Source organism: Coccidioides immitis (assembly GCF_000149335.2).
Source record: "Coccidioides immitis RS genomic scaffold supercont3.1, whole genome shotgun sequence".
NCBI lineage: Eukaryota > Fungi > Ascomycota > Eurotiomycetes > Onygenales > Onygenaceae > Coccidioides > Coccidioides immitis.
The window spans coordinates 4,658,168-4,680,760 of record NW_004504310.1 but is presented as its reverse complement, the minus strand read 5'-3'; the positions used below and the strand labels follow the sequence as shown (position 1 = coordinate 4,680,760).

Below are 22,593 nucleotides of genomic sequence, written 5' to 3'. Positions count from 1 at the left end.
CCAAAGTTAAAGAGGAAGCTCGTTCTCACCGGTGCAGAACTCGGCCCACCAAGCAGCAGATAATCTAGAATAACATTGGTCAAGGGACTTCTCTTCTGGTCTTCCATTCTTTCTGGAAAACGAGATGCGGGGAAGTGGCCGGATGATTGCTTTGCAATACTACCCGGAATTGGGAGACGAACGCGGTTTTCATGCCAGGCGGCACGATGCCACTTGGGCTGACATCAGTCATGCTCAGCTGTCTGAATTCGCCGTGGCTCGTTTGTCATTTGCCATGGCTTCCGCTGGTCTTGGATCTGCAATGGAGGAGGTCGTATAAATTGAACCGGTCGCCCCGTCCAGCTTGCTGGTCTTCTCAAAATTGCTTTCCAGCGGAGTGTCAATGGTTCAACCATAGCCCAGCATGTATGTCAAGACACTTTCACTACTCGCTCTTTCATTGCCATTTACGGTGGAAGGATGTGGGAAGGACCACATCCAGCGAAGAGATTTTGATCTAAATCATCCGTATCTAACGAAACGCGGCCGACCGCACCATCCTCCTCGCCTGACGACGCACGAGTCTATCTTGCTTAACAGCTTTGACAGCGCTTCCATAAGCGGTTGGTCCCACTACTATACTCATGGAGCTCATTTGGCGGGCAAGAACCGCACCATGGCCCAATGGACCGCGGACAAGTGGGCTGAATACGGCTTGGAATCCTCGGTGGTGCCGTACACTGTCTACCTTAACTACCCAGAGTCACATTCCCTGTCACTTTCACTGGCAAACGGCACCGAGTGGAAGGCAAGCTTAGAGGAAGCAGTGCTGCCAGAAGACGATACTTTGAGTTATCCGAATCGCATTCCAACATTCCACGGCTACTCTGCCAGTGGAGAAGTAACAGCAGAATACGTATACGTTGGCCGTGGGCAACAGGTTGACTTTGAACGTCTAGTGGAACTGGGAGTTGAACTTGAGGGTAAAATTGCCATTGCCCGTTATGGTGGCCCCTTTAGGTAAGTCATCCTGCTGATCCTTGTCTAACAGGGCCATCTTTCTACTAAAGCATCATGCTGATCTGATTTTTAAAGAGGTCTTAAGGTTAAAAATGCCCAAGACTATGGGATGATTGGCTGTGTCATTTTCACAGATCCCGGTGACGATGGAAACGTGACTGAGGCAAACGGATATGCAGCCTATCCCCACGGCCCAGCTCGGAACCCTACATCTGTGCAACGAGGTTCTGTTCAATTCCTGTCCACTTACCCTGGAGATCCCACTACACCAGGCTATCCGTCAAAGCCCGATTCTCCTCGTCAAGACAAGAGCAGTGTTGTGCCCAAAATTCCGTCGCTTCCAATTTCATGGTTAGAGGCTGTTCCAATTCTTGCCGCCCTCGACGGCCATGGTGTCTCTGGAGAAGAGGTCGGCCGTCCCAAATGGGTCGGTGGTCTCAATGTTACCTACTCAACCGGACCCGCTCCGGGAACCAAGCTCTCACTGAAGAACGTCATGAGCGACGCCATCACTCCTATCTGGAATGCCGTCGGGATTATCAACGGAACGAGCCCCGGTGAGGTTGTCGTCATTGGCAACCATCGCGATGCATGGATTGTGGGAGGCGCTGCGGATCCCAACTCCGGATCGGCAGTTATGATTGAACTCGCAAAAGCCTTTGGTGAACTGCAAAAAATCGGATGGAAACCTAAGCGAACAATGTAAGTACTGACTTCGACCCTCGCCGAAGATTTCTCCTACTAATATAATATAGCGTGCTGTGTTCTTGGGATGCTGAGGAGTATGGACTCCTTGGTTCTGTGGAATGGGTTGAAGAATATGTGAGTAATTTGTTCCTATCCTACCATTCTAAGCGTCAGCGAGTACTAACCCGCTGCGAACAGCTTCCTTGGCTGAAAGCCACCACTGTGGCCTACCTTAATGTCGATATTGCGACATCTGGCCCACTTCCATCGTTTGATGCCACTCCTCAGCTGCACGAGCTAGGAATGGACTCGATGAAGAAAGTTCCTTACTCCCTCAAAGGTTCCCAGGGCACAAGCTTGTATGATGTTTGGAAAGTAGTCAATGGAGAAATTGGCGTCCTTGGAAGCGGCTCTGATTATACTGCTTTCGTTCACAATGGCATTGCATCCGTAAGTTGACAGCGAGATCCCTTATGTGTGCGTTCAATTCCTGACAGGTCGCCTGTGTAGGCTGACATCGGTGCCTTCGGTGGTCCAAGCGATGCCATATATCACTATCATTCGAACTTTGATTCGTACCACTGGATGGTCAACTTTGGCGACCCCGGATTCAAGACTCACCTTGCAGTGGGTCAGTTTTTGGGCCTGATGGCGTATCATTTGGCCAGCGACAAAGTCGTCCCCTTTGACATCACCAACTATCCCAAGCAGATGAACATTTATCTTGACAACCTGAAGGCCCTTGCAAAAGAATCAAATGTCAAACTTAAACTATCGAAACTTGAATTTTCCATCAAAGCATTCAGCAAGGCAGCGAGGCTCTTGACGGCCGCAAAGAAAGTGGCAAGGTTGACAAACGACAAGCGTCTGCTGAACATGGTCAACCATAAACAGAGGGACTTTGAGCGGGCCTTTGTAGGTCAAGGCGGTTTGCCCAATAGAGAATTCTATAAACATGTAATTTTTGCTCCAGGCTTGGACACTGGGTACGTTTCCCCACTCTCCTTTCTTTTGCCCCCTCTACGAGTGAGTCCCAGGCTAACGTTAACAGCTATGCCCCAACTACATTCCCTGGGGTTACAGAGGCCCTCCAATTCGGCGGCAATCAAGAACTTGCGCAGGAATGGGTTGATAAGACCACAAAAGCTATCTTCGCCGCTGCGAAAATATTGACCCCTATAAAGTGGTAATGAATGTGAAAGCTTTGATTGTATGTACAATCAAATTGCGTAGCACACCCATGGTCGGACGACTACATGCCCAGTTACTTTAATATTTTAATACAAAAAGCTCTTGATATTGAGTGAGACAATGTGTCCAACATCAATGAGATGGGAGACACACAATGTGTAAAAACACAGTGGAGAGTATATTCTCAATTCAAGAGCTCATTGTTCAAGTGTCAACAGCTGGGGTATCCGTCTCTTTCATCAAAAAATAATTACGGTAAAATAGTCATCTTGCCAGTTCGAAATCAAAAATAAAATTAAACCCTTTTCCCAAACTTATTCATTACCACCTCATCACAATCATGAGCTATCCTCTCCGGTGTAGTTCTTATCCAAAGAGTTCATCTTATCTTCCTGCTTGTTCAGTCCATGGAACAAGTACCAGAAGATACCTGCGGTAGTGACAGAGGCACCGCACAACCCAACAAACATCCAGATAATGACTGGGTCATATGCCACTGGGGTAAGTGCCAAACCAATAGCAGAGCCAAAGGCGTTGGTGAGCAGGAACAAGCCAGAGACGAAACTCTTTAGTCTCTCGGGGGCCTTCATGTACGCATATTCAAGGCCAGTCACGCTGAGGAAGACCTCGGCAAGACCAATGAATATATAAGCCGGTGCCTGGATAGCGATGTGGACATCGTTGCCTTGTTTGACTCCGTCGATCTTGGATAATTCACAGAGAGGATATTCGTAGCAAGGAGGAGCGGAGTAGATCATATGTTGGACAATAGCAGCGTACATCATCGCAAGTGAAGCGACGAGGAAGCCAACTGTGATACGAGTAATTGGTTGGAACTCGATGTGACGTTTGCGGAGGAAGGGATAGACAACACGATCAAGCAGTGGGATGGCGATGATGATGGAGATCGGGTCAAAGTTTTGCATAAGGTTGTTAGGAATACCGTGACCAGCCATTTGACCAGCTAAAGAATATCAACATCAGCAAATAATGTTAAGTATATAAATCGGGACAAGAACTGCAGAAACAAAATAAAAAATGAATAAATAAATATACGTGATTAACGTACCTTGACTGACGAAGTTCGATGAAAACTGGCCATAGATAACCCAGAAAATGGGGAAGAATGTAAACACTTTGCAGGCAACGAGCGCACGCTTTACCTCCTCGATAAAATGGTCATCCCAAGTGACATTGGTACCACCGTTTGCCAAGTCAGCCTGGTAGCTGGGCTTTGGAGCATCCATATTTCGGGCTTTGATCATCATCCAGATTGCCTTGAAGGCATCGGTAATGATTGTACCGTGCGGTGGCTTGACGATATACCGCTTCCGACCGAGGATCAAAACTAGAGTTCCAATAAAGAAGACGATTGTACACATAAGATATGCGGACCAGAAGCCGACATCTCTCTCCAAGAATGGCGTAGCAAGCATAGCAAGACATCCGACGTTAATACAAGCGTAAAAGATCATGTAGATACGCTGAATGGTGACTGCCGGGTCGATAATCACCCGTTCACCTTCTTTGGTGGTTGTGACAGCCATTCTTCTCCGAGTGTATTGGTCGGCAATAAGAGGCGAGACGTTTGATTTGATACCTCCGGTTCCAATTCCGATGATGATGACGGCGACAATGAATCCAGGAAGACCAGCTCCATTTCTCAGAGCGAATGGCAGAGAGGTCATAAACAAAACTATCAAGCCAGCCGCATAGGTGAAGCAGAACACAACAATCGCCTTGTATTTTCCGAGATATTGATCAGCGATAATAGCACCGAAGAGCGGAGTGACTGTGCTGTAGTTAGTTGATGCCTATAGGATCGTTCGTATAAATAGAAAATACTCACCGTAGCACCAAAATTGGAAAAATGTACTCAGTGCAGTGGCTCCTCTATGGCCCAGACCTGTAACGTATTAGTCCCTGAAGAATCAAGTGAATTAGAAGAACACGAACCGAGAGCGCCTCGACCCTCACTGCCATCCAAAGGTCTCTGGATGTAATTCTGAAGCAGGGCACTCAAGCCATAGTATGTGAATCGTTCGCAAAACTCAACGATAGCAACCAACCAAATAGATATTGAAAGCTTGTCGCTAATATGTCTCAACGTAGCCTTTTCGATCTCGGTGGGCTCTTCTCCGTCAGGTGTAGCCCACTTTGGGTCATCCACGTCAGAGTCCCTGTGAACGACCACCTCTGTCTTTTCACTCTCGATTGTGGGTTGAGGCACCGGCCTGGATAACGATGGTAGAGAATAATCAGCGCTACATAGTCCACACAGCGTAAACAATATCGACTCGCCAACACTCACTCTGTAGAGACCTGCTTTTCATCCGTCATCTTGACAGCAAGAACAGCGACGTATGCCGGTCTCAAGCAATCGTACTTGTCTTCGCTGCACGGGGAAAGATGGGGAGAGTCGACAGCCGGATAAGCCTTTTTCACGGGACAAGCCTGGGGGGAACCCGGGGCTCTATATACTATTAGCTGCGGCTCGCGAAGGAGCGTTTCTTGAAGAATGGATATTACCAGCCCCACAAAAAGCTCGTCGACAGGGGATTTCGGTTCTCGTTGCAACCCATATCCTCCAAGAGTTCAACCAGCGGAACCCAGCAGCCCAAGCGAGCAGGGGAGAACCGTGTCGGCATCGCTTGGGAAGAGGGTCCAAACCCAAAGAACGTGATTGTGGATCATTGGATATTGATAGAACATAATATATCCGATGGGTCATTTGGCAAAGATCTTTGAGAGCTCAGTCCAGGAGTAGGATCTCCTAAGATCTCTCCTAAAGGCATATCGGCTCCGCGATGTCCACGAGTCCCCGGGACGGGGTCTCCGGGCTTCCAAGCCGAAGAAAATAGAAAATCGGGTAAGAATATGAACTTCGCGGCTCGATTGGAGAGGAGTCATGACTGATGCTGTGCCGAGAAACGGTTGGACAGCCATAAGCAAATGATCAACCGTTGGCGGGCGGGAAACTCATCGGGGCACCGGGCGGAAACCAAATTGTAGGAAAAGTAACACCAATTGATTGGTCACTAGGCTCAAGCGCCTTTCTATGCACTTGAATCTCCGTTCTCTGGAGAACAAACTCGCTGAGAGGCAGCCGGGGAGAACCCTGTGCCAGGATGCTTGGCAAGGGACAGCTGGTGAGATACGACGTTTCATCCCACCGATGAAAGTTCCAAGAGAAATAACGCGTTGGAGAAGTCGGAGTCTTAAAGGATCAACTGGGGCAAGATTTCTCTAGCGGAGGATCTCCGTGGATTCCGAGAAGCATGCCATCTGCACTTCAAGGAATCAAGTGGCCCTTGAGTGTCGTCTGGCTGGTTTGCATCCCAGCTGTCAACGGTCGTCACGCAACCAGACGTTAAAGAACGCTCTCGAGTCCTCCGCCGTGTGTCGAACAAAAGAGAAAAACGAGCACGTCATTTATCGAACCGTCGATAACCGAATAAAAGAGAAGCGAAGAGCTTATTCTTTTGCCTCGAGATTTGCCCAGGAAGCCAAGTTTTTCAAGGGCAGCGGTATCGTCATTGGTGGAGGACGCCAGATGGCGCATCCCCAAGGCGCTCTTGTTGCATTTTTGCACCGAGTCGGTCCTGAGCCCAATTATCCCAGAAGGCACATGAATTATACTGTGAGCTAATATACAGCAGCATCTAGCACGCTCAACAGGCCCAGCCATTGGTTGGGAGGGAGATGGCAGAAGGAAGATTGGTGACCATGTTTTAATTCCATGAACCACGTTCAATAGGAGGCCAAGGAATTGCGGGAGATCGCGCCGTCTGCCAAAGAAAAATCAGCGCCGATGACGATACCCGTCTTTTATCCGATCAAGTTTACTCCATACTATCGACTAATTCCTACTACAATGCCGTGCTACACGACATGCCAGCAACTAGCTAGCATCGAAAAGCTCGCGTGAAGTCGCGACTGTAATGGGGATGGACAGCGCGAAAACTACTCTGGGTCCCCGTACATCGGACAAAAGTCGAACAGCCAGACATGATAGATACCTGGTACACGCGCACGGGCTCTAGGGGCTTATTGCCCCTAAGGAAAACGGGCCCGTCTTGTGCGCAGCTTCCGCTCGGAAACGGTGCCAACAGCATTAAAATAACAAACTGGAGGAAACCTGGAGGACAGCGACGAGATATTCAGGTCAAGAAATGGGTGTCAAACGATCACGTAGGCTTGTCTAATATTCCGTATAGGTGCCCTCCGTATTCCAGCGGTAATAAGAAAACCCGATATATGTACACCCTGTGTATGCATATGAGATACAATGTTATCAACGCCGGAAAGCATGGCATCCAAATAGCAGCCAAAAGGACGGTGAAGTGGCACAGGTAAACCGATGGTCCAAAATGTCATACCAAATAGAAAAGGAAAAAGGAGGAAAAAGAGCCAAAAATAAGTCAAGGAATATATGAATCCAAGGAAGGATCAGTTTGAAACAGCCAGGCCCCTGTTAAATCAGCGAACGCGAAAAAAAAAATAAAAAAAAAAGGCAAAAAGAAAAAAGTTCAACCCAGAAGGTAAAAAGATAATAAAAGACCCCCAAGGGACAACCATGAATATTGAAATGCCGCCACAAGATTAAAGAAAGGGAATGTCATTATTTGTTTGCTTTCATTACGTTTTCTTTTTCTCCTCCTTCTTCTTTCCAAATGTCTTTTTCCATCGTTCTGAGATCCCGTCCTTGAACTTCTCCCACGGATTTCGGTTCAAGCGGTTACTAAGCTGCCGGTAGTGATACATCTCGCTCCAGCAATCTCTTCCCCATTCACAGCCCGCCATGTTCACCAAGAAATCGCGATTCTTTTCCTGGTAGTGAATACCCAGGTTGGTCCCGTCGCCACAGGCACCTGGAGGGAAGGAATTCATTCGTCGCTGCGGTACGAACGCAACATGAGGCCTGATCCACGGTTGATGGGTGTATAGGTGTTCTAGGCTGTCCTGCTCCTTATGCTCCCACTCCATGTGCTTCTGTTCGTAGAGGACAGGATCCCACCAGATGTCGAGCAGACGATCTGTCCAGGCGCTGCGTCGCACCATGAAGGACCCAAGGTTGAAGCCCGAGCAGTCTTGCGGTACAAGCATATTGATGGAAGACTCTTTGCCATCGCCCTCGACGGAAAGAGAAAGTGGATCGAGGTAGAATAGGGAGGGCGGATGGGTGATGTTGAGGGGGTTATACGTGTTGATATTGCGGTACGTCTTTTTGCCGAGATTTTTAAGGATGTGATTCTCAACCGACAAGGAAGGCTCCATAATAAAGGTATGAAGATCTAGCCACCAGAACCTTTGAAGAAACCGTTAGCAGAGTGAGGGATAGCGAGGGTTTGGGAGGCATTGTACCATTCGGCTTTCGGGTATTTTCTTAAAGCTGAGCGGATCGTGTCGACTTTCTCCCAACTTTCACGCCATTCGTGCGCGTATCGCTTTTTGGTTACCATGTTGACGATCTCCAGGTCATAGCCCCATCGCTTTACGTATCGCCTCTTATTTCGTAAACTATCTCGCTCAATGGCCCATTCGCGTGCGCCTTTCCATTCCATTACTCCTCCTCCGAGATTTGATGCGACAATGAGAACGATCTTCTTACCTCCACCCAGGGAGGACCTTCGGTACGCTTCATAAATGGCTACAGTGGCTTTTGGTCAGGGCCCGTTCGAGCGTCTGTTTCGAGGAAAGATGTCACTTACGTTGAGAAAAAACGAGCCAGAAAACAAACATTAATATCAAGAGCAATAACAGTTGTACTCGTTTCCGTCGTAGCAAATTTCCTAGCAGTGTTTTTAAGCGACTCAACAACGGTCCGCCATTCGGGCTCCATCGTCCGCGGCCCAGCTTTTCTTTCTCTCCATAGGCCGAATTCATCCGGAACCTGGGTAAGCTAGCAGATATTTTCCGGCGTTGTCTAGAAAAGAAGCCATTGTTTCGAGTTGAGAAGGACGGATAGCCTCTGACCTGGTCGCTCTTGGCCTTGGCTGCCGCCCACGATACTCCGCCGGGTCCGGCGGCGCCAATTCCCTTCATATACAGCCCGCCGCCTGATTGTAGATCTGAATAGCCCTTTCGTGGTGTGGAAGTGCCGCTACCTCCCGTACCAGTCGTCAGACCGGGGCTGGACCATCCTCCATCAGGCCTCGGCGAAGGCGATCGCGACAGCGACATGGGCGAAGGCCCGGTCGCAGACGGGGTGCCCGGGATAGCGGAAAGGAAAGAATGAGTGGAAGAGGAGCCGGGGCTGGTTGCGTGGTCACCAGCACCGGACGGATGGAGGTTCAGAGGAGAAAAGAGAGTTGAGGAGCGACGCCGGTGGTGCGAACCCGGGGTTCTGTGGTCTGCGGAGGATGTAGTAGCCACGGTGAAGGAGCACGCGGAAAAGCGAGCGGAAAAGCGAGGGTAAAAGCGAGAGAATCCAATCTAGCCACGACCTTTAACAGGGATTGACAGGAGATCCGTCGGAAATTTTAGTGGGTGAACAGCTCTTCAGGACCTCTTTTAGCCCTCGAAAGCCCTCGTAGCATCAAGCCTTCTCTCCCTCCCCAACAGTCACTCACTCCACGGTGTGGGATTCACCGCGAGAAGGAGGATGAGCCCGGATGGAAGACAAGCAGAGTCAACGGGCGTTTGATGTTATGTTCGACGAACGTCAAAAGCACGTGGTCAGCCCTGGGTGTACGCTTCCAACCGTTTATGTGGCTCTGTGTCCCTTTTTTTTTCCTTTTTTTATTTTTATTTTATTTTATTTTTTTTTGGTCTTGCGTAAATTCGTTTTTCTTTTTCACTTCTGTTCCGCTTCCGCCGCCGCTGCTGTGTATCCTCCCTAAAGCAGAAAGGCACGCAAAAAAGAAAAACACTGTTCGTCCAACTTCTGAGGTAGTTAATTTGCGGACGCAATGCCACCTACGTACAATAAGGGCTAGTATGGGTCGACTTGGATCGGAATGGGACTCAAAAACGAGAGACGACGGTGGGATGTCACCACGAAACAGGCGGACAAGGCTCAGAAGACAGGTGTTCCTCGCTAGCGACGTCGAGTTCACTGTCTGTCTAAGACGGGAAGGGAAGAAACAAAAAATGGCCGAGAAGAAGGGGGAAATATTTTTTTTTGACCTCCAGTTTGTTGAAAGATAATTTCCTCAATTATTGGCTTGTTGCTATTAATTTAAGGCCCGGGGGCGGCGTGTCGTTAGCGTGCTGCCCAGCCAATAAACAGGTGTCCATGAAGTCGAGTCGAGCCAAAAAAGGAGCGTTTACTGCTTGGTCGTGCGAAGGCCCTCAAGCCACAGCAACAGCGTGTTGAAAGAGACCAAGGGGAGAACTGTCAATCATTTTATTGTTTTCTTATTTATAATTTTACTTTTTTTTTTCCCTTTTTCAAGTATGGCTGTTACGACGGAAGACGGCATGATCCGCCTTGCCGTCAGGTGTGTACGGACATCGTTACCAAGCCGGAAAAATACTGGGCAGAATCTATGGGTGATGATGATGCGCCAAAAAAGCAATCATGGCTCTTGCTGGCCAGCTTTTCAGGGTCTTGGGGGGAACCTAATCTCGACCTCCACCGAACAGACGCGGCCCAGAAAGCCCAGATCTAAACCGGAGTTAAATTTTGTTCTTGCGTCTGTGCAACAACCGGTTCTGCTTATTTCATGTTTCAGGAGCGAAGCAATCCTCCTGGTATTGTCTTGCAAAAAGAAAAGGGAGTCCTTATCATCGATTTGCCCCGTCGAGCGGATCGAGTACGCAACCTGCCCTTCTTTGGACCCATCATTGGGCGGTGATCTTCAGCACTTTGCGCGGCCTACCAAACCCGACTAACGTTTGAATTCTGCGCACAATGCCAGCCAGCTCCAGTGCGGCCCAGCAAGGCGATCTTCCGATCTCTGACTGCCGCCACTGCCTCACCAATGCCCCAGGAAAGCCTACACAAATCTGTGACATTTACGGAGTACCCAGCAAAATAAATTTGCTCTTTTCTCCCTGCCAAAGAAGTGGCATCCCTTGTAGCGAAAAGTGGGGAGAGATACGATAGTAAGCTCGACGTTCCAGAAATAGCAACCCTCTTTGCTCAGAACCATGGACCGGCGATCGGGAAGCAAGCGAAAGGCACAGTCGTACAGAGTACAAGGACATACGGAAGAACCCCCCTCTTCGGTGGTTGGAATGCCAATTCGCACTCCCAACGCACTGGCTCGCTGGATGACAGCGGGTCACCATGGCTCCAGGTGTAAAACGTTCGAGGATAGTTTTCGCTTCAAAGATGGGCTGGCAGATTTTAAGCGATCCTAAGACTCAACAAAATGATCGAGAAAATGCTTGGCAGCAGCATTTTGCCGGGAAATTTGGCTGTCCAAGACTGCGCTTATTTGAACCCAGAACCTCACCTATCAGCGTTCCGTGGGCAGTCATCCAGGTCCAAGACATGCGTCCCATTCGCTGAGAAACCCTGCCACTCAAATCTGATCGCTTTTACGAGCGACCTCGTGGAATTTTCAAGACCATGCTCATATTCTCCTCCCACTATGAAGTCCGGATGGAGAACTGGATACAACCTTCGTTCGGGAGAGACTACATAGTGACATCGCCACCTAACTATCCACCCAGTCCGCCTGCCTTCATATGTACTCGTGTTGCCGATCCCCGGTGATGTCACGTGATCATAAAATCACTGATTATGTAAATAATGATTATTCATCAATCATTTATATCACGTGATAACATACTTTTCCACAATTCACCAATAAGAGGCAAGTGTGAGTCGTAACCAATCAGCGAACGATCTCGCCAACCCGCCGCGCTGGCTGAACTTCACTCATTACCTCACCAACGGCGAAGACGAGAGCAATTGAAACCTCCTCCGCCGCAATTGGCTTCTGAAACCCGGTCACATCTCAGTCTCTAGCCTGTCTCTACTGGCCCTCCATACCCCAGTCCGAATAAAACCACATTCCGCAACAATGCCCACACCCGAGTCCGCCGCCTTCCTCGCCAAAAAGCCCACGGTGCCACCGACCTACGATGGCGTGAACTTCGAAGACACAGAGGCCGTTCACAACGCCCGTGATGCCATTATCCGTGAACAGTGGGTGCGCAGCATGATGGCCAGACTAGTCGGTGAAGAACTGGGCAAGTGTTATCGGAGAGAAGGCGTGAACCATCTGGAGAAATGCGGCAAATTGAGAGGTAAAAATGCCCAAATTTGTTTGGAATGTGAGCTCCCAAGCTAAATAACTTCTTTTTTTCTTTATATCAACAGATAAATATTTCGAATTGATCGACGAACGCAAGATCAAGGGCTACTTGTTCGAGGAGAAGAACTACTTTTCGAAAGAGGGAGACAAGTCCTCGTGATTATCTGCTGCTGTGGGTTTTATGTGAACGGGGGCTGCGTCTGTGTATTTCTACTAGAGGCGGAAAAAAGAAATTCTCACAAGCATCGATGAATAGAGATGGATTTACCCACTTTGTCTGCGACTTGCGGTTCCTATAACAGTTCAGAGGCTAGCTGGATGTACGAGCGGACATTACATTACTTTTCTTTTCTTTTTTTTTTTTTTTCGATCTATGACGGCATAGGAATCGTCTTCGACCACGATTCTTGCGCTCTACTGGTGTCGTGTGGTGCATTGATGGGGTGAGATTCACTTGCATAGAAGTTGGCAATGATTCGGGATTGAATATCCGCGCGATATTATGTGTATATAAGATTTTACTGGTTCTTGGGCGTACTTGCTTTTCATAGCCGAATCTCAATTCATGCCTCGAAATGTTGCCATATCGTGCTTGCCATTTCTCTGACATCTTTTGTAATCATTTAGGATCGGTGCTCGGAAAGCTAACATTCAATGCTGGCACCTCTCGGTACACATTCGTAGCCAATATTAGAATCAAAGTCGGAAAGGACACATCTAAAAGTATCCACCACTTCTCCTGGAGGATGCAATGTCGCCTTCTTCCTCACTACTTTCAGCAATGTCTACCGGCTCAGGGCTTTCCGGGGGAGCACGCATGTGCGCGAGATGTTCAGAATCCAATAGAGGAGGTATGTATGGACCGGGAGGCGGATGGATATCCCTCCCGGAAGGTAAGTTCGATAAATATGATGCGGATGACGGGATTGCTTGCGTATTAATCTATCATCGTTAGCGCCAGGTGATCCCAAGGTTAAAGCAATTCTACGGTCAAGGCCATACAGTGTTGTTCATTCTGGTCCATTTAGTTTCCAACATTTCGAGGACCCTTTCTTCCTCTTCCTTACCGGCATCATCCCCCCAATCAAGTTCTCCGAGTGGCTCGCCCTTTTTGGTCGACGTAGTCTCTTCTAGTTTCCTCTCCTCTCTCCTTTCACTCCACTGTGTTTTCAGCCGTGAAAATCCAATTCTTCCCTTACCTTTTGACCCGGATACTTCCTCATCACCTTCCAGGGACCCCTTGATCCCCAATGCTGACTTGCCAGCCCTTAACCAAGCAATTCCTTCTCCGACTTTACCAGTCATTTCAGCGTCAATCCCAAAAAATCGACATGCCTTAGCCCTTGCCACTCGCCCCAGGACACGCATGTAGTTGATGAGATCTTCATCTAGCTTCCTCCTGTCCGCACGCACTGACTCGGGCGAAGTTGACCCACAACTTTTCACCGCGCCAGCGCTCGCAGCAGCCTGCTCCGCATATTCCGCCGCCCGGATACAGAGCCGAGCGAACAGGAGTGTCCGCACTTTCGGTATATCCGGAGCCTTGATCATCCACTCCGTGTCGTGCTTATTCCGCGCCTGAATACACGTCGATAGATAGGCGTCATCCTTCACGACGGCGAGCAGAGTAGCCTCGGCCATGGCCAGGGAAGATAAAGCCGACTGCGTCGACGGATCCAAATCCGGTACTTGGCCGTTGCCTACCTCGGCGCTGTTCAAGCCTGAAGAAGCGAGGAATGTATGGACGCTGCTCACCGCAATTAGGTTCTTCATCGCACCTTGCGCGGCGGCAGTCTTTTGTTCCACTGTCGGCGTCGTGTTTGCATAAAGCGTCTTGAGGATCTTTGTCCGCGCCAGCAGGGAGAGAACATAGCCTAGAGTCGTCAGGACGAAAGCGACTTCGAAATCCAACCCGCATCCTTTTATTCGGCGATCTCGGCCTCCACGGTGTAGAACATGTAGCGACGACGCCGGCGAACTTAGAGTCGCACGCCATTCCACCTCGATTTCAGCTCGTAGGACAACGTCGACATCTTCATTCTCAGCGCCGGAGCCGGAAGCGGGGTTGGAGCTTAGACCCCGCGAGAGCGCGAATAAGTAGGGGATGTATTCATTCAATGCCTTGAGGATGTGCGGTAGGTGTGCTGCACGTTGCGAGGGTAAAGTGGCCTTGTGTTTCTTTAACGCGACGCGGAGGGCGTGACGGGCTGTTGAGGCGCAAGAAGGGAGCGACGGGTGGGTGGGGGAGATGAGGTACGACTGAAAGGAGAGGTGGGAAGTGGTGGGGAGAGAGAACGAGAACACCATCGCTAGGAATGGGGGGGAAATTGCCCTATACAACTATACAAAGACTAAAATTAAGACTTGAAGGGATCTTTTCCCATTGTAAGGGGTGAATAGGCACAATGTCACGGTTTGACCCCGGAGAGAGGCTGCGCCAGCGAAACATAACGATGTTCCAGGTCGGTGATGTCACAGCGAGGTAGTACTGGCCCCCGATGGGTGCAAATGACCGTTAGACGCAAGAGAACTGCGGGTTAGCAAAAGAACTAATCTCTATCTCAAATTTTTATTACTGATTTGATCACATTTATTGTGGTAGATAGCTATCATATGGCTAGGCAAAAGAAAGGTTGAGCTGGCTGCCAGAGCCCACAGCCGCCCCCGTAAAGCCGCCCCTCCAACCACCACCACCTTGCTCATATCTCCATTCCCTCCGGCGGCGACATGCTTTTTGAAATGCTGCTCACCTCCGTAGATGCCGGCTCCACGGTTTGTTCTCTCGACCTGATCTGTTTGCCCCACGCCTTTATAGATTCGACTCCACCTTCAATAACGATCGGCCGGTCATCTGCATCTTTCCCAAGAACGGTTCCCTGAAATCGAGATTCTTCTCCGGTCTTGCTATGCTTTTTCTTAAGCGCTAAAAGTAAACAATAAAGTCAGCACCGGTTTAGAAATGAAAACACGCAAGAAAGAAGGGGGAAAAAAAGAAAGAAAGAAAGAAAAAAAGAAAAAGAAAAAGGAAAAGTTTTGGCTGGCAGCGGGGATTTCAAACGCTAACCTGTAAGATAGTCTTCCTTTCCCATGCTTTCCACATCCACCACATCTCCCTCGCTGGGGATAAACCCAGCTATCCGTCTAATTTCTGTATTTGCGGGCCCGCTGAACCAAGTCAAAAACGACTCCAAACCCCTCATATCTTCCTTTCCTTCATGCACTTCTTCGAGTCGGGTTTTCTGTGGCCTCAAGGCGCCAACATCATTAAATGCCATGAGCACATCGTCAAGTGTGGGGACGGGATCTTCGGAGTGACTGTTGAGCGTATGATCAACGGTCGATGAGGCGAGGAGGAGCAAATATCGTCCAGCTATGTCGGTCAAGGTGTCGATGACAGCGGGCCGGGCAGAATGAAAGCCAGCGGCACGGAGAATCTGGATGATAGGTGGGCGTAAGAAGCAGTGGTGGAGGTCGGGTGTTGACATTTCGGAGGAGGTAATATGTGTGATCAAGGAGGAAGAGAAGTCTGGTCAACGGATATCAAAGGCATTACTTCCTGCAGTGGCCGCCGATAGTTGGGAACGCACATTCCTTGATTCCGGCAAGGAAGAGCTCAAGAGAAGGGAAGGCAGATAGGCACCATCCTTCATAAGTTTAGCTTTCACTCCAGTTATTCCTCCATTCACCAGGATAACAACAATAAGCACAGAATGAGAGTCGCGCTCCGCTGGATCTCGAACAATCACAACGCCAGCAGCCCAATCGCCACACCAGATGCCTGATTATGTAAACAGAGGTTATCAGATAACTAACTCGTAACTAGCTAACCATATACGGCAAGGCGTTATCTTGGCAGGGCTCAACTGTGCTGATCCGCCCAACATCATCATTCCCTGCCCACGGACTATGGACTCTGCCAGTCACAATGACAGCGAGACAATGAACCAACCCATTGTGGGATACTTCATACTGCAGCATCGCCACTATTTGCCAACTTTCCCTTGGATCGGCAGATGGTATCCTTTACATATTAATTGTGTTGATGAGATTCCAGTTTCACGACGCAGCTGGACAGCATAAATCTAACTTCTGGTTGGATTGCCAAAATGCAGGGCCACTGGTATGTATTTCGTACAGAGTTCTTCAAACAAAGCCAAAAAAAAAAATAAAAATAAAAATAAAAAAAAAAGAAGATATCTTCACCGGGCTTTATATGCTCTGTACGCGAAAAGCAAAAATTTGCACCATCTCCCCGTTGCATCATAGGTACAATTGAACGAGACGGACGACCACTCACTTTGATCCATTCTGAGCTCCATACTGGGCCGCTTGTCATGCTTACCTCAGATATCTAATTCTAGCTTTATTATATTTCCATTGCTGTTCTTGAACAACTTTCCTTCCAGCTGTGTTACATGGCACTGGTCATCAGTGGCATGTCTGCATATGTACAGTACATCTGCGGTGGTTGCTTTCATTGTTTGACCGCTACATATATGTAGGATGGTGGAGGAACAAACGGGCTGGGCTGTTTAGCCCAGATTGCGGGTAGATATATCTTCTTGATATATATATTCTTTTTTGTCACTCATAGCATTGCTTTGCTATCTACTACTTCTTTACCCCTTATAAAATTCGACCACCAAAACTGATTCGCAATGCGACACCCTTCCGTTGACCATCCCATATCGGAGACTCCCTTCAAGGTCATCGTTGTCGGGGCTGGAGTTGCTGGCTTGACACTGGCTCATTGCCTAGAGAAGGCCAATATCGACTATGTTGTCCTAGACAAGGGCATAGTGGCACCACCTTTTGGCACGACAATTACTATGCAGCCCCATGGCTGTAGAATTCTTGACCAGCTTGGTTGCTTAGATGCTGTTTTATCCCAGTGCTCCACCATGAAAGGATGTTCCTGTCGCACGTCTACCGGCAAAGTATACGCAGAAAATCGTTTCTTCGAAGTAATACAACAATAGTATGTCCGCCTATTGACCACCGCTAGCTATCTAGGTGGCTAAGATGTGTAGTTCCGGTTACAGCACTTGTACCTTGGATAGGAGGGTGTTTCTGAGAACCCTCTACAACCAGCTTCGTGACAAATCGAAGGTCCTTGAAAGGTGCCGAGTCGAGAACATCATCGAAGAAACTGGAATAGTGAAGGTATTGCTCGCGGACGGAACGGAGCATGTGGGCAATCTCGTTGTCGGAGCCGATGGTGTCCACAGCAAGGTACGAGAGCTCATGTGGGATAAAGCCAACAGAGCCATACCAGGCTCTATCTCAGCCGCAGAAAAGCGCTGTAAGAGAAAATTTGGCCCTTTCAATAAATAAAGATGGGCCACATCTGACATGTTCCCTTCCTTAGCCATGGCTACCACCTACAATGCGCTCATCGCAATGTGCCCTCCGGTGCCCGGCCTCAGTAAACACGACATGGAAATTACCTCAGGTAACGGGTTTTCCTTTCTCCTTTTGTGCCAGCCGACTTTCATCACGTACATAGCACACTGCAAACTGCCAGAGGCCAAACGATACCGTTGGCCTAATCGCGGGAAATACACCGAAGAAGAGATGGAAGCCTTGGCTAGCAAGCTCGCCGACTGTCCTGTTACCGAGACTGTTTTGTTTGGAGAACTCTGGCGCTCGCGTACTAAAGGCCAGCTTATATCGCTGGAAGAAGGTGTCCTCAAGCACTGGTTCTTTGGCCGCATAGTCCTAGCAGGGGATGCCATCCACAAGGTAAAAAGAACTTTTGCCTTTTTCCCTTGTCGATTTACTCCCTTGTTTACCTTGTTTTTGGGGAGAAAAAAAAAAAAAAAAAAAAAAAGGAAGAAAGAGAACTCCACATTGCTAACTGGGTTATCCCACTTCAGATAACTCCTAACTCGGCCCTAGGAGGCTGTACGGCCATGGAAAGCGTCGTGAGCATTGCAAACGCAATTCATGGCCTTGTCCACGCGCACCCAAACAAAGAGCCCTCTGATGTTGAAATCCGCGATGCGCTGCAGCACTATCAGGATTCTCGTCTTGATCGTGTAAAGGGGATTGTCGAGTTCGGGGCAAAGATGACACGTCTACAGGCGTACGATGGATGGTGGAATTATATAACGCAACGATGGATAACGCCGGTCATCGGATTGGATTGCCTGGCCAGGGATGCCTCCAGGCTCTTCAGCGGAGCGCCCAAGCTCAATTATGTGCCGTTCGAGGGGAAAGCAGGGAAGTTGGGATGGAATGAAGATAGTTCTACACGGCTGACCAGGTCTCCAGGGAAGAAGGTGGTGGCTCGGGGAGGAAGGGCCTTGGAGCGGATTCTGCCTGTTGTGGTCGGTACCTTGGTGCTTCTTTCATCGACGCTTTGGTGGGTTATTTCAGGGGATATGAGGCATGCATCTGCGGGATTTGGGGCCTTTATCAAGGTCGCATAGGAAGCAGAGTCGAGAATGAGACATTGCGTTTTAGTTTCAGGGTTGGTTGCTTCCGTCGTCAAACAAACCAATGATGACGATTCGGTGACGATGTGTACAGAAACAACGGTTTACTGTGCGGGCAGTACGCTAAGCACTTGCTCATCATGGTCTGTCACACGCAGCTTTTCTCTGGTGATGTACGGTGGTTGACGGGAAGCGAATATGAAAAGGGGGGTATTCCAGGGATAGTTACATTGTGCATCGTATTCACACGTATTTGAGTTCCCATGAAATGGCGGTCGGCAAGACGATTTGATTTCTTTTCTTTTCTTTTTTTCCCTTTTTTTTTTTTTTTTTTTATTTTAATAGAGAACTACGGAGTGCGGAGTATTATGAGAGTATGTAAATAGCTTCGTTGACTGTTTTGCCGCGACATGGCTGGGGAGTGGGTGAACCCGATCCTTTCCCGGATGCGCATCTCCCGGCCCTTTCTGCAGCTTGAGCCCTGGTCTCCTGTGCCTCGGCATCATGTCCCATCCAGCGATCTGGCTGTCGCCGTGGATCAGCAGCTCCGAGCTATGTATGGGCCAGCTCCACCGCCGCCAAGGTCGGTATGACTCGGCGAGTGACGCTTCGGTGGTTTACGGGCTTGCTAGCGTAGTCCTTGAAGGCCGAAAATCTGGAGAAAGTCGCCCAGCGAAGGGAGCTTTCGCGCCGCACAGGCGGGCTGTCTGGACGACTGATAAAAGCGGGTGGTTTTTAGCAAAATTACGGGGTGAAGCTCGACAAAGGAACACACTACATACATTAGCTGGGGGACCGCGCCACAGACCGAAAGCCCGCGGATCCCTGGAAGTCCGACACTCTCCGCAAAACTTTTTTGATCAGGACACTTTAAGATTATTTTGTGTTCACAAGTGAGAAAAAAAAAGGAAAAACAGTCATAGCTTTGCCCACCTTCTTCCTCTCTTCTCCTCTCCTCTCCTCTCCTCGCCCAATTCCACACAGCCCACCCCTCCAAGAAAAAATTTTTGCCCTTGTCGTCGTAGATTGGTCATCGGCTTGTTCACAATGCTCACCACCTTGAGAATTGCCAGCCGCTCAGCTGCCACGAAGGAAGCCGGCGTTCGCGTCCTGGCGTACCGGCAAGCCTGCACTTGGGCCAATGTCCCTCAGGGTCCTCCTGTACGATAGTCTGCCGCAATCCCTGAAGAACCGATCGATGGTCGTGCAGAATTGCTGACAGCTCGAGTTTTCAAACAGGATGCCATCTTGGGGATCACTGAGGCCTTCAAGGCTGATTCCTTCAAGGAGAAGATCAACCTCGGCGTTGGAGCTTACCGTATGTCCCTCCTCGCCTGCAAGCGACCTGTTATTATTACCATTATTGTTTTTCTCTCTCTCTCTCTCTCTCTCTCTCTCTCTCTCTCTCTTTTTCAGATGAAACTTTCGAAGTCGGTCTTTGCTGACTGCGGCCACGATAGGCGACGACCAAGGCAAACCCTACGTCCTCCCTTCCGTCAGAGCCGCCGAAACCAAAGTGGTAAACTCCAAGCTCGACAAGGAATACGCGGGAATCACTGGCGTTCCTTCTTTCACCAAGGCCGCTGCCGAGCTCGCTTTCGGCGCCGACAGCGCTGCCGTCAAGGAGGGCAGCATCGCCATCACACAGTCCATCTCCGGCACCGGCGCGCTGAGAATAGCCGCGGCCTTCCTGGAGCGCTTCTACCCTCACGCAAAGACGGTCTACATCCCCAACCCGAGCTGGGCCAACCACGCCGCCGTCTTCAAGGACTCCGGCCTCGAGGTCGAGAAGTACAGATACTACAACAAGGACACGATCGGACTTGACTTCGAGGGCCTGATCGCCGACCTCAAGGCCGCTCCTGCGCAGAGCATCATCCTGCTCCACGCGTGTGCGCACAATCCCACCGGCATCGACCCTACCCAGGAACAATGGCTCCAGATCTCCGAGGTCATGAAGCAGAAGGGACATTTTGCCTTCTTCGACATGGCCTACCAGGGATTCGCCAGTGGAGATATCAACCGTGATGCCTTTGCCCTGCGGCACTTTGTGAGCCAGGGCCAGCCTGTTGTCCTCGCCCAGAGTTTCGCAAAGAACATGGTAAGTTCTTATGTCGCATAAGTCAAGGCTGTGCTATTCTCGTTGCTTCTTTGCTGATACAAGCTTTTTCCTGTTAAGGGTCTCTACGGTGAGCGTGTTGGTGCATTCTCCGTCGTCTGCGAATCGGCGGAAGAGAAGCAGCGCGTGGATTCGCAGATCAAGATTCTCGTTCGCCCCATGTACTCCAATCCGCCCATCCATGGCGCCCGCATCGCATCGACCATCCTGAACGACCCGACCCTGAACCAGCAGTGGCTCGGGGAGGTCAAGGGCATGGCCGACCGTATCATCGAGATGCGTGCCCTTCTCAAGAAGCACCTGGAAGAGCTGGGAAGCAAGCATGACTGGAGCCATATCACCAGCCAGGTTAGTTTTTCCACGCCAGAGAATCGGTTTGATTTGCCGTGCTTAACGCTCACCCCGTTTGCAGATTGGCATGTTTGCCTACACCGGACTCAAGCCTGAGCAGATGGAGAAGTTGGCCAAGGAGGTAAGGACTGTTTCCCCCCCTACTACCCCGTAAATATCCAAGCCCATCACGGGATGAGACTTTGCTGACGACTCTCCGCTCGTCTCCAGCACTCCGTGTACGCCACCAAGGACGGCCGCATCTCCGTTGCGGGGATCACAACCGGCAACGTCAAGCGACTCGCGGAATCCATCTACAAGGTGACCGGCTAAAAAAACTGGGGGGGATTAGTTTGTGGGGAAGCAGATGAAACAGGCGGTTTTTCCCTAAAGCGCGCTTCCCACTCTAATGACCGTGACATAAACTTGACGTACTACTTTTCCTGCCTTTTTTTTTCCCTTTTTGGCTGAAAACGAATTTCCTGATGTACTTTTAAGGCCATATGTACTTCCATGCAAGCGATCATGTTTCTTTATCTTATCATCCTTTTTATATATATATATTTTTTCGTTCCATTTCCTTACCCGAAAAAAAAAAAAAAAAAAAAGGAGAAAAGAAAAGAAAAGAAAAAGAAAAAAAATATCCTGGCTACATAGCTACAAGGCCATCCTAGCACAGAAAAATGACAACAAGTGAAGAAGCGCCGGATCGTCGTTCTCCGCCCTCCACCCAGCGAACCCGAATGCGAGACAACCCACCCCCGCAATCCGAATACGACGCGATGGAGCTTCGATATCGCCCGGTTTACAGTTCAAAAGTTGAGACAAACACCCAACCAACCAACCAAGCAGTTGTTAATTCTGTTATGCCAGCAAACAGCCAACCAAAGCAGTTGTTAATTCTGTTATTTCAGCAAACAGCCAACCAAGCAGTTGTTAATTCTGTTATTTCAGGAGGGGGAGCAAGGGGATGTTCAGCTTCTGCTCGAAGGTAGTTCGATGACGGTCAATTCACTGTGGTGATAGTAGTTCTCTGTAGAAGGGATTGTCTTGTATGTACGGAGTAGAAGGAAAACATCGCTCGACCTCCAAAAAAGGCCGGACTGACAAGTTCACATGCCGACGCTGAGTCAGTTAGAGTTGCCGAACAGGGCCGGGGGTTGGCGCGCAGAGCTGCAGCTGCCAGAAAGGAGTGTTTGTCTGTCTGTTCATTTTAACTTAACTTGTCTCCACGCGCGCTGTGTTGACAGCTGGAATGTCAGGTTATAAATACTAAATTTAATATTGAGAACTCTTAGGGTGCTGTACGGAGTAGTTAGTTATGGAGCAACATACAAAATAAACATGGTTAATGTAGTTTTTAGTATTGTTGCCACTTCCTTTTTGCTGGGAAGATATTTTAGTAGTACGTAAGTTCTGGCCACCCGGAAGGGGCGTTTCGACCCTTAGTTAACTAGTTTTCCGCGCACTTGCCCCACGCGGTTGCATCACCAAAAAAAATAAAATAAAATAAAAGCAAACAAAAAAATAAAAAAATAAAATAAAATAGAAGAGGTAAGAAGAGGAAGAAGGAAGTAACTAAGTAGCGGCGGTCCCCTTTTGGCTTTCCCCCCAAGTCACC

The 22,593-nt window shown here is 49.2% G+C and overlaps 10 protein-coding genes across 10 annotated transcripts; 5 read left to right on the top strand and 5 right to left on the bottom strand.

The window, feature by feature from the left end:
- Nucleotides 1-403: 403 nt before the first annotated feature.
- On the top strand, nucleotides 404-3,808 carry CIMG_01443 (glutamate carboxypeptidase II; the record flags this gene model as incomplete). The annotated part of the gene is made up of 6 exons (XM_001247671.2): nucleotides 404-999; nucleotides 1,075-1,701; nucleotides 1,755-1,821; nucleotides 1,885-2,136; nucleotides 2,197-2,672; nucleotides 2,738-3,808. 6 exons carry the CDS (start codon nucleotides 404-406, stop codon nucleotides 2,874-2,876), a joined length of 2,157 nt encoding a protein of 718 aa, XP_001247672.2. The 3' UTR covers nucleotides 2,877-3,808.
- Nucleotides 2,800-6,415, bottom strand: CIMG_01444 (MFS peptide transporter Ptr2). The gene is made up of 6 exons (XM_001247672.2): nucleotides 5,407-6,415; nucleotides 5,189-5,331; nucleotides 4,834-5,111; nucleotides 4,727-4,783; nucleotides 3,947-4,669; nucleotides 2,800-3,841 (listed from the first exon to the last, which is right to left on the bottom strand). The coding sequence occupies exons 2-6, from the start codon at nucleotides 5,215-5,217 to the stop codon at nucleotides 3,216-3,218; spliced, it is 1,713 nt and encodes a 570-aa protein (XP_001247673.1). The 5' UTR covers nucleotides 5,218-5,331; nucleotides 5,407-6,415; the 3' UTR covers nucleotides 2,800-3,215.
- CIMG_12786 (uncharacterized protein) lies at nucleotides 6,006-6,805 on the top strand (the record flags this gene model as incomplete). The annotated part of the gene is made up of 3 exons (XM_004445743.1): nucleotides 6,006-6,026; nucleotides 6,128-6,517; nucleotides 6,635-6,805. 3 exons carry the CDS (start codon nucleotides 6,006-6,008, stop codon nucleotides 6,803-6,805), a joined length of 582 nt encoding a protein of 193 aa, XP_004445800.1.
- A 251-nt stretch (nucleotides 6,806-7,056) lies between these two features.
- Nucleotides 7,057-9,060, bottom strand: CIMG_01446 (alpha-1,6-mannosyltransferase subunit; the record flags this gene model as incomplete). The annotated part of the gene is made up of 3 exons (XM_001247674.2): nucleotides 7,057-8,185; nucleotides 8,242-8,527; nucleotides 8,589-9,060. The coding sequence occupies 3 exons, from the start codon at nucleotides 9,058-9,060 to the stop codon at nucleotides 7,516-7,518; spliced, it is 1,428 nt and encodes a 475-aa protein (XP_001247675.1). The 3' UTR covers nucleotides 7,057-7,515.
- Nucleotides 9,061-10,662: 1,602 nt separating this feature from the next.
- CIMG_12785 (uncharacterized protein) lies at nucleotides 10,663-11,319 on the bottom strand (the record flags this gene model as incomplete). Its single annotated transcript, XM_004445742.1, has 3 exons — nucleotides 10,663-10,817; nucleotides 11,031-11,180; nucleotides 11,280-11,319. The coding sequence occupies 3 exons, from the start codon at nucleotides 11,317-11,319 to the stop codon at nucleotides 10,663-10,665; spliced, it is 345 nt and encodes a 114-aa protein (XP_004445799.1).
- A 403-nt stretch (nucleotides 11,320-11,722) lies between these two features.
- CIMG_01447 (NADH-ubiquinone oxidoreductase 12 kDa subunit) lies at nucleotides 11,723-12,638 on the top strand. The gene is made up of 2 exons (XM_001247675.2): nucleotides 11,723-12,078; nucleotides 12,152-12,638. The coding sequence occupies exons 1-2, from the start codon at nucleotides 11,853-11,855 to the stop codon at nucleotides 12,244-12,246; spliced, it is 321 nt and encodes a 106-aa protein (XP_001247676.1). The 5' UTR covers nucleotides 11,723-11,852; the 3' UTR covers nucleotides 12,247-12,638.
- A 165-nt stretch (nucleotides 12,639-12,803) lies between these two features.
- On the bottom strand, nucleotides 12,804-14,393 carry CIMG_01448 (pH-signaling protein PalC; the record flags this gene model as incomplete). The annotated part of the gene is made up of 2 exons (XM_001247676.1): nucleotides 12,804-13,028; nucleotides 13,089-14,393. 2 exons carry the CDS (start codon nucleotides 14,391-14,393, stop codon nucleotides 12,804-12,806), a joined length of 1,530 nt encoding a protein of 509 aa, XP_001247677.1.
- Nucleotides 14,394-14,735: 342 nt separating this feature from the next.
- Nucleotides 14,736-15,806, bottom strand: CIMG_01449 (bromodomain associated protein). The gene is made up of 2 exons (XM_001247677.2): nucleotides 15,151-15,806; nucleotides 14,736-15,009 (listed from the first exon to the last, which is right to left on the bottom strand). The coding sequence occupies exons 1-2, from the start codon at nucleotides 15,569-15,571 to the stop codon at nucleotides 14,786-14,788; spliced, it is 645 nt and encodes a 214-aa protein (XP_001247678.1). The 5' UTR covers nucleotides 15,572-15,806; the 3' UTR covers nucleotides 14,736-14,785.
- Nucleotides 15,807-16,744: 938 nt separating this feature from the next.
- On the top strand, nucleotides 16,745-18,517 carry CIMG_01450 (FAD binding domain-containing protein; the record flags this gene model as incomplete). Its single annotated transcript, XM_001247678.2, has 4 exons — nucleotides 16,745-17,064; nucleotides 17,117-17,388; nucleotides 17,455-17,828; nucleotides 17,963-18,517. 4 exons carry the CDS (start codon nucleotides 16,745-16,747, stop codon nucleotides 18,515-18,517), a joined length of 1,521 nt encoding a protein of 506 aa, XP_001247679.2.
- Nucleotides 18,518-19,430: 913 nt separating this feature from the next.
- On the top strand, nucleotides 19,431-21,518 carry CIMG_01452 (aspartate aminotransferase). The gene is made up of 6 exons (XM_001247680.2): nucleotides 19,431-19,684; nucleotides 19,763-19,841; nucleotides 19,984-20,624; nucleotides 20,703-20,990; nucleotides 21,055-21,114; nucleotides 21,204-21,518. Exons 1-6 carry the CDS (start codon nucleotides 19,571-19,573, stop codon nucleotides 21,303-21,305), a joined length of 1,284 nt encoding a protein of 427 aa, XP_001247681.1. The 5' UTR covers nucleotides 19,431-19,570; the 3' UTR covers nucleotides 21,306-21,518.
- Nucleotides 21,519-22,593: the final 1,075 nt, after the last annotated feature.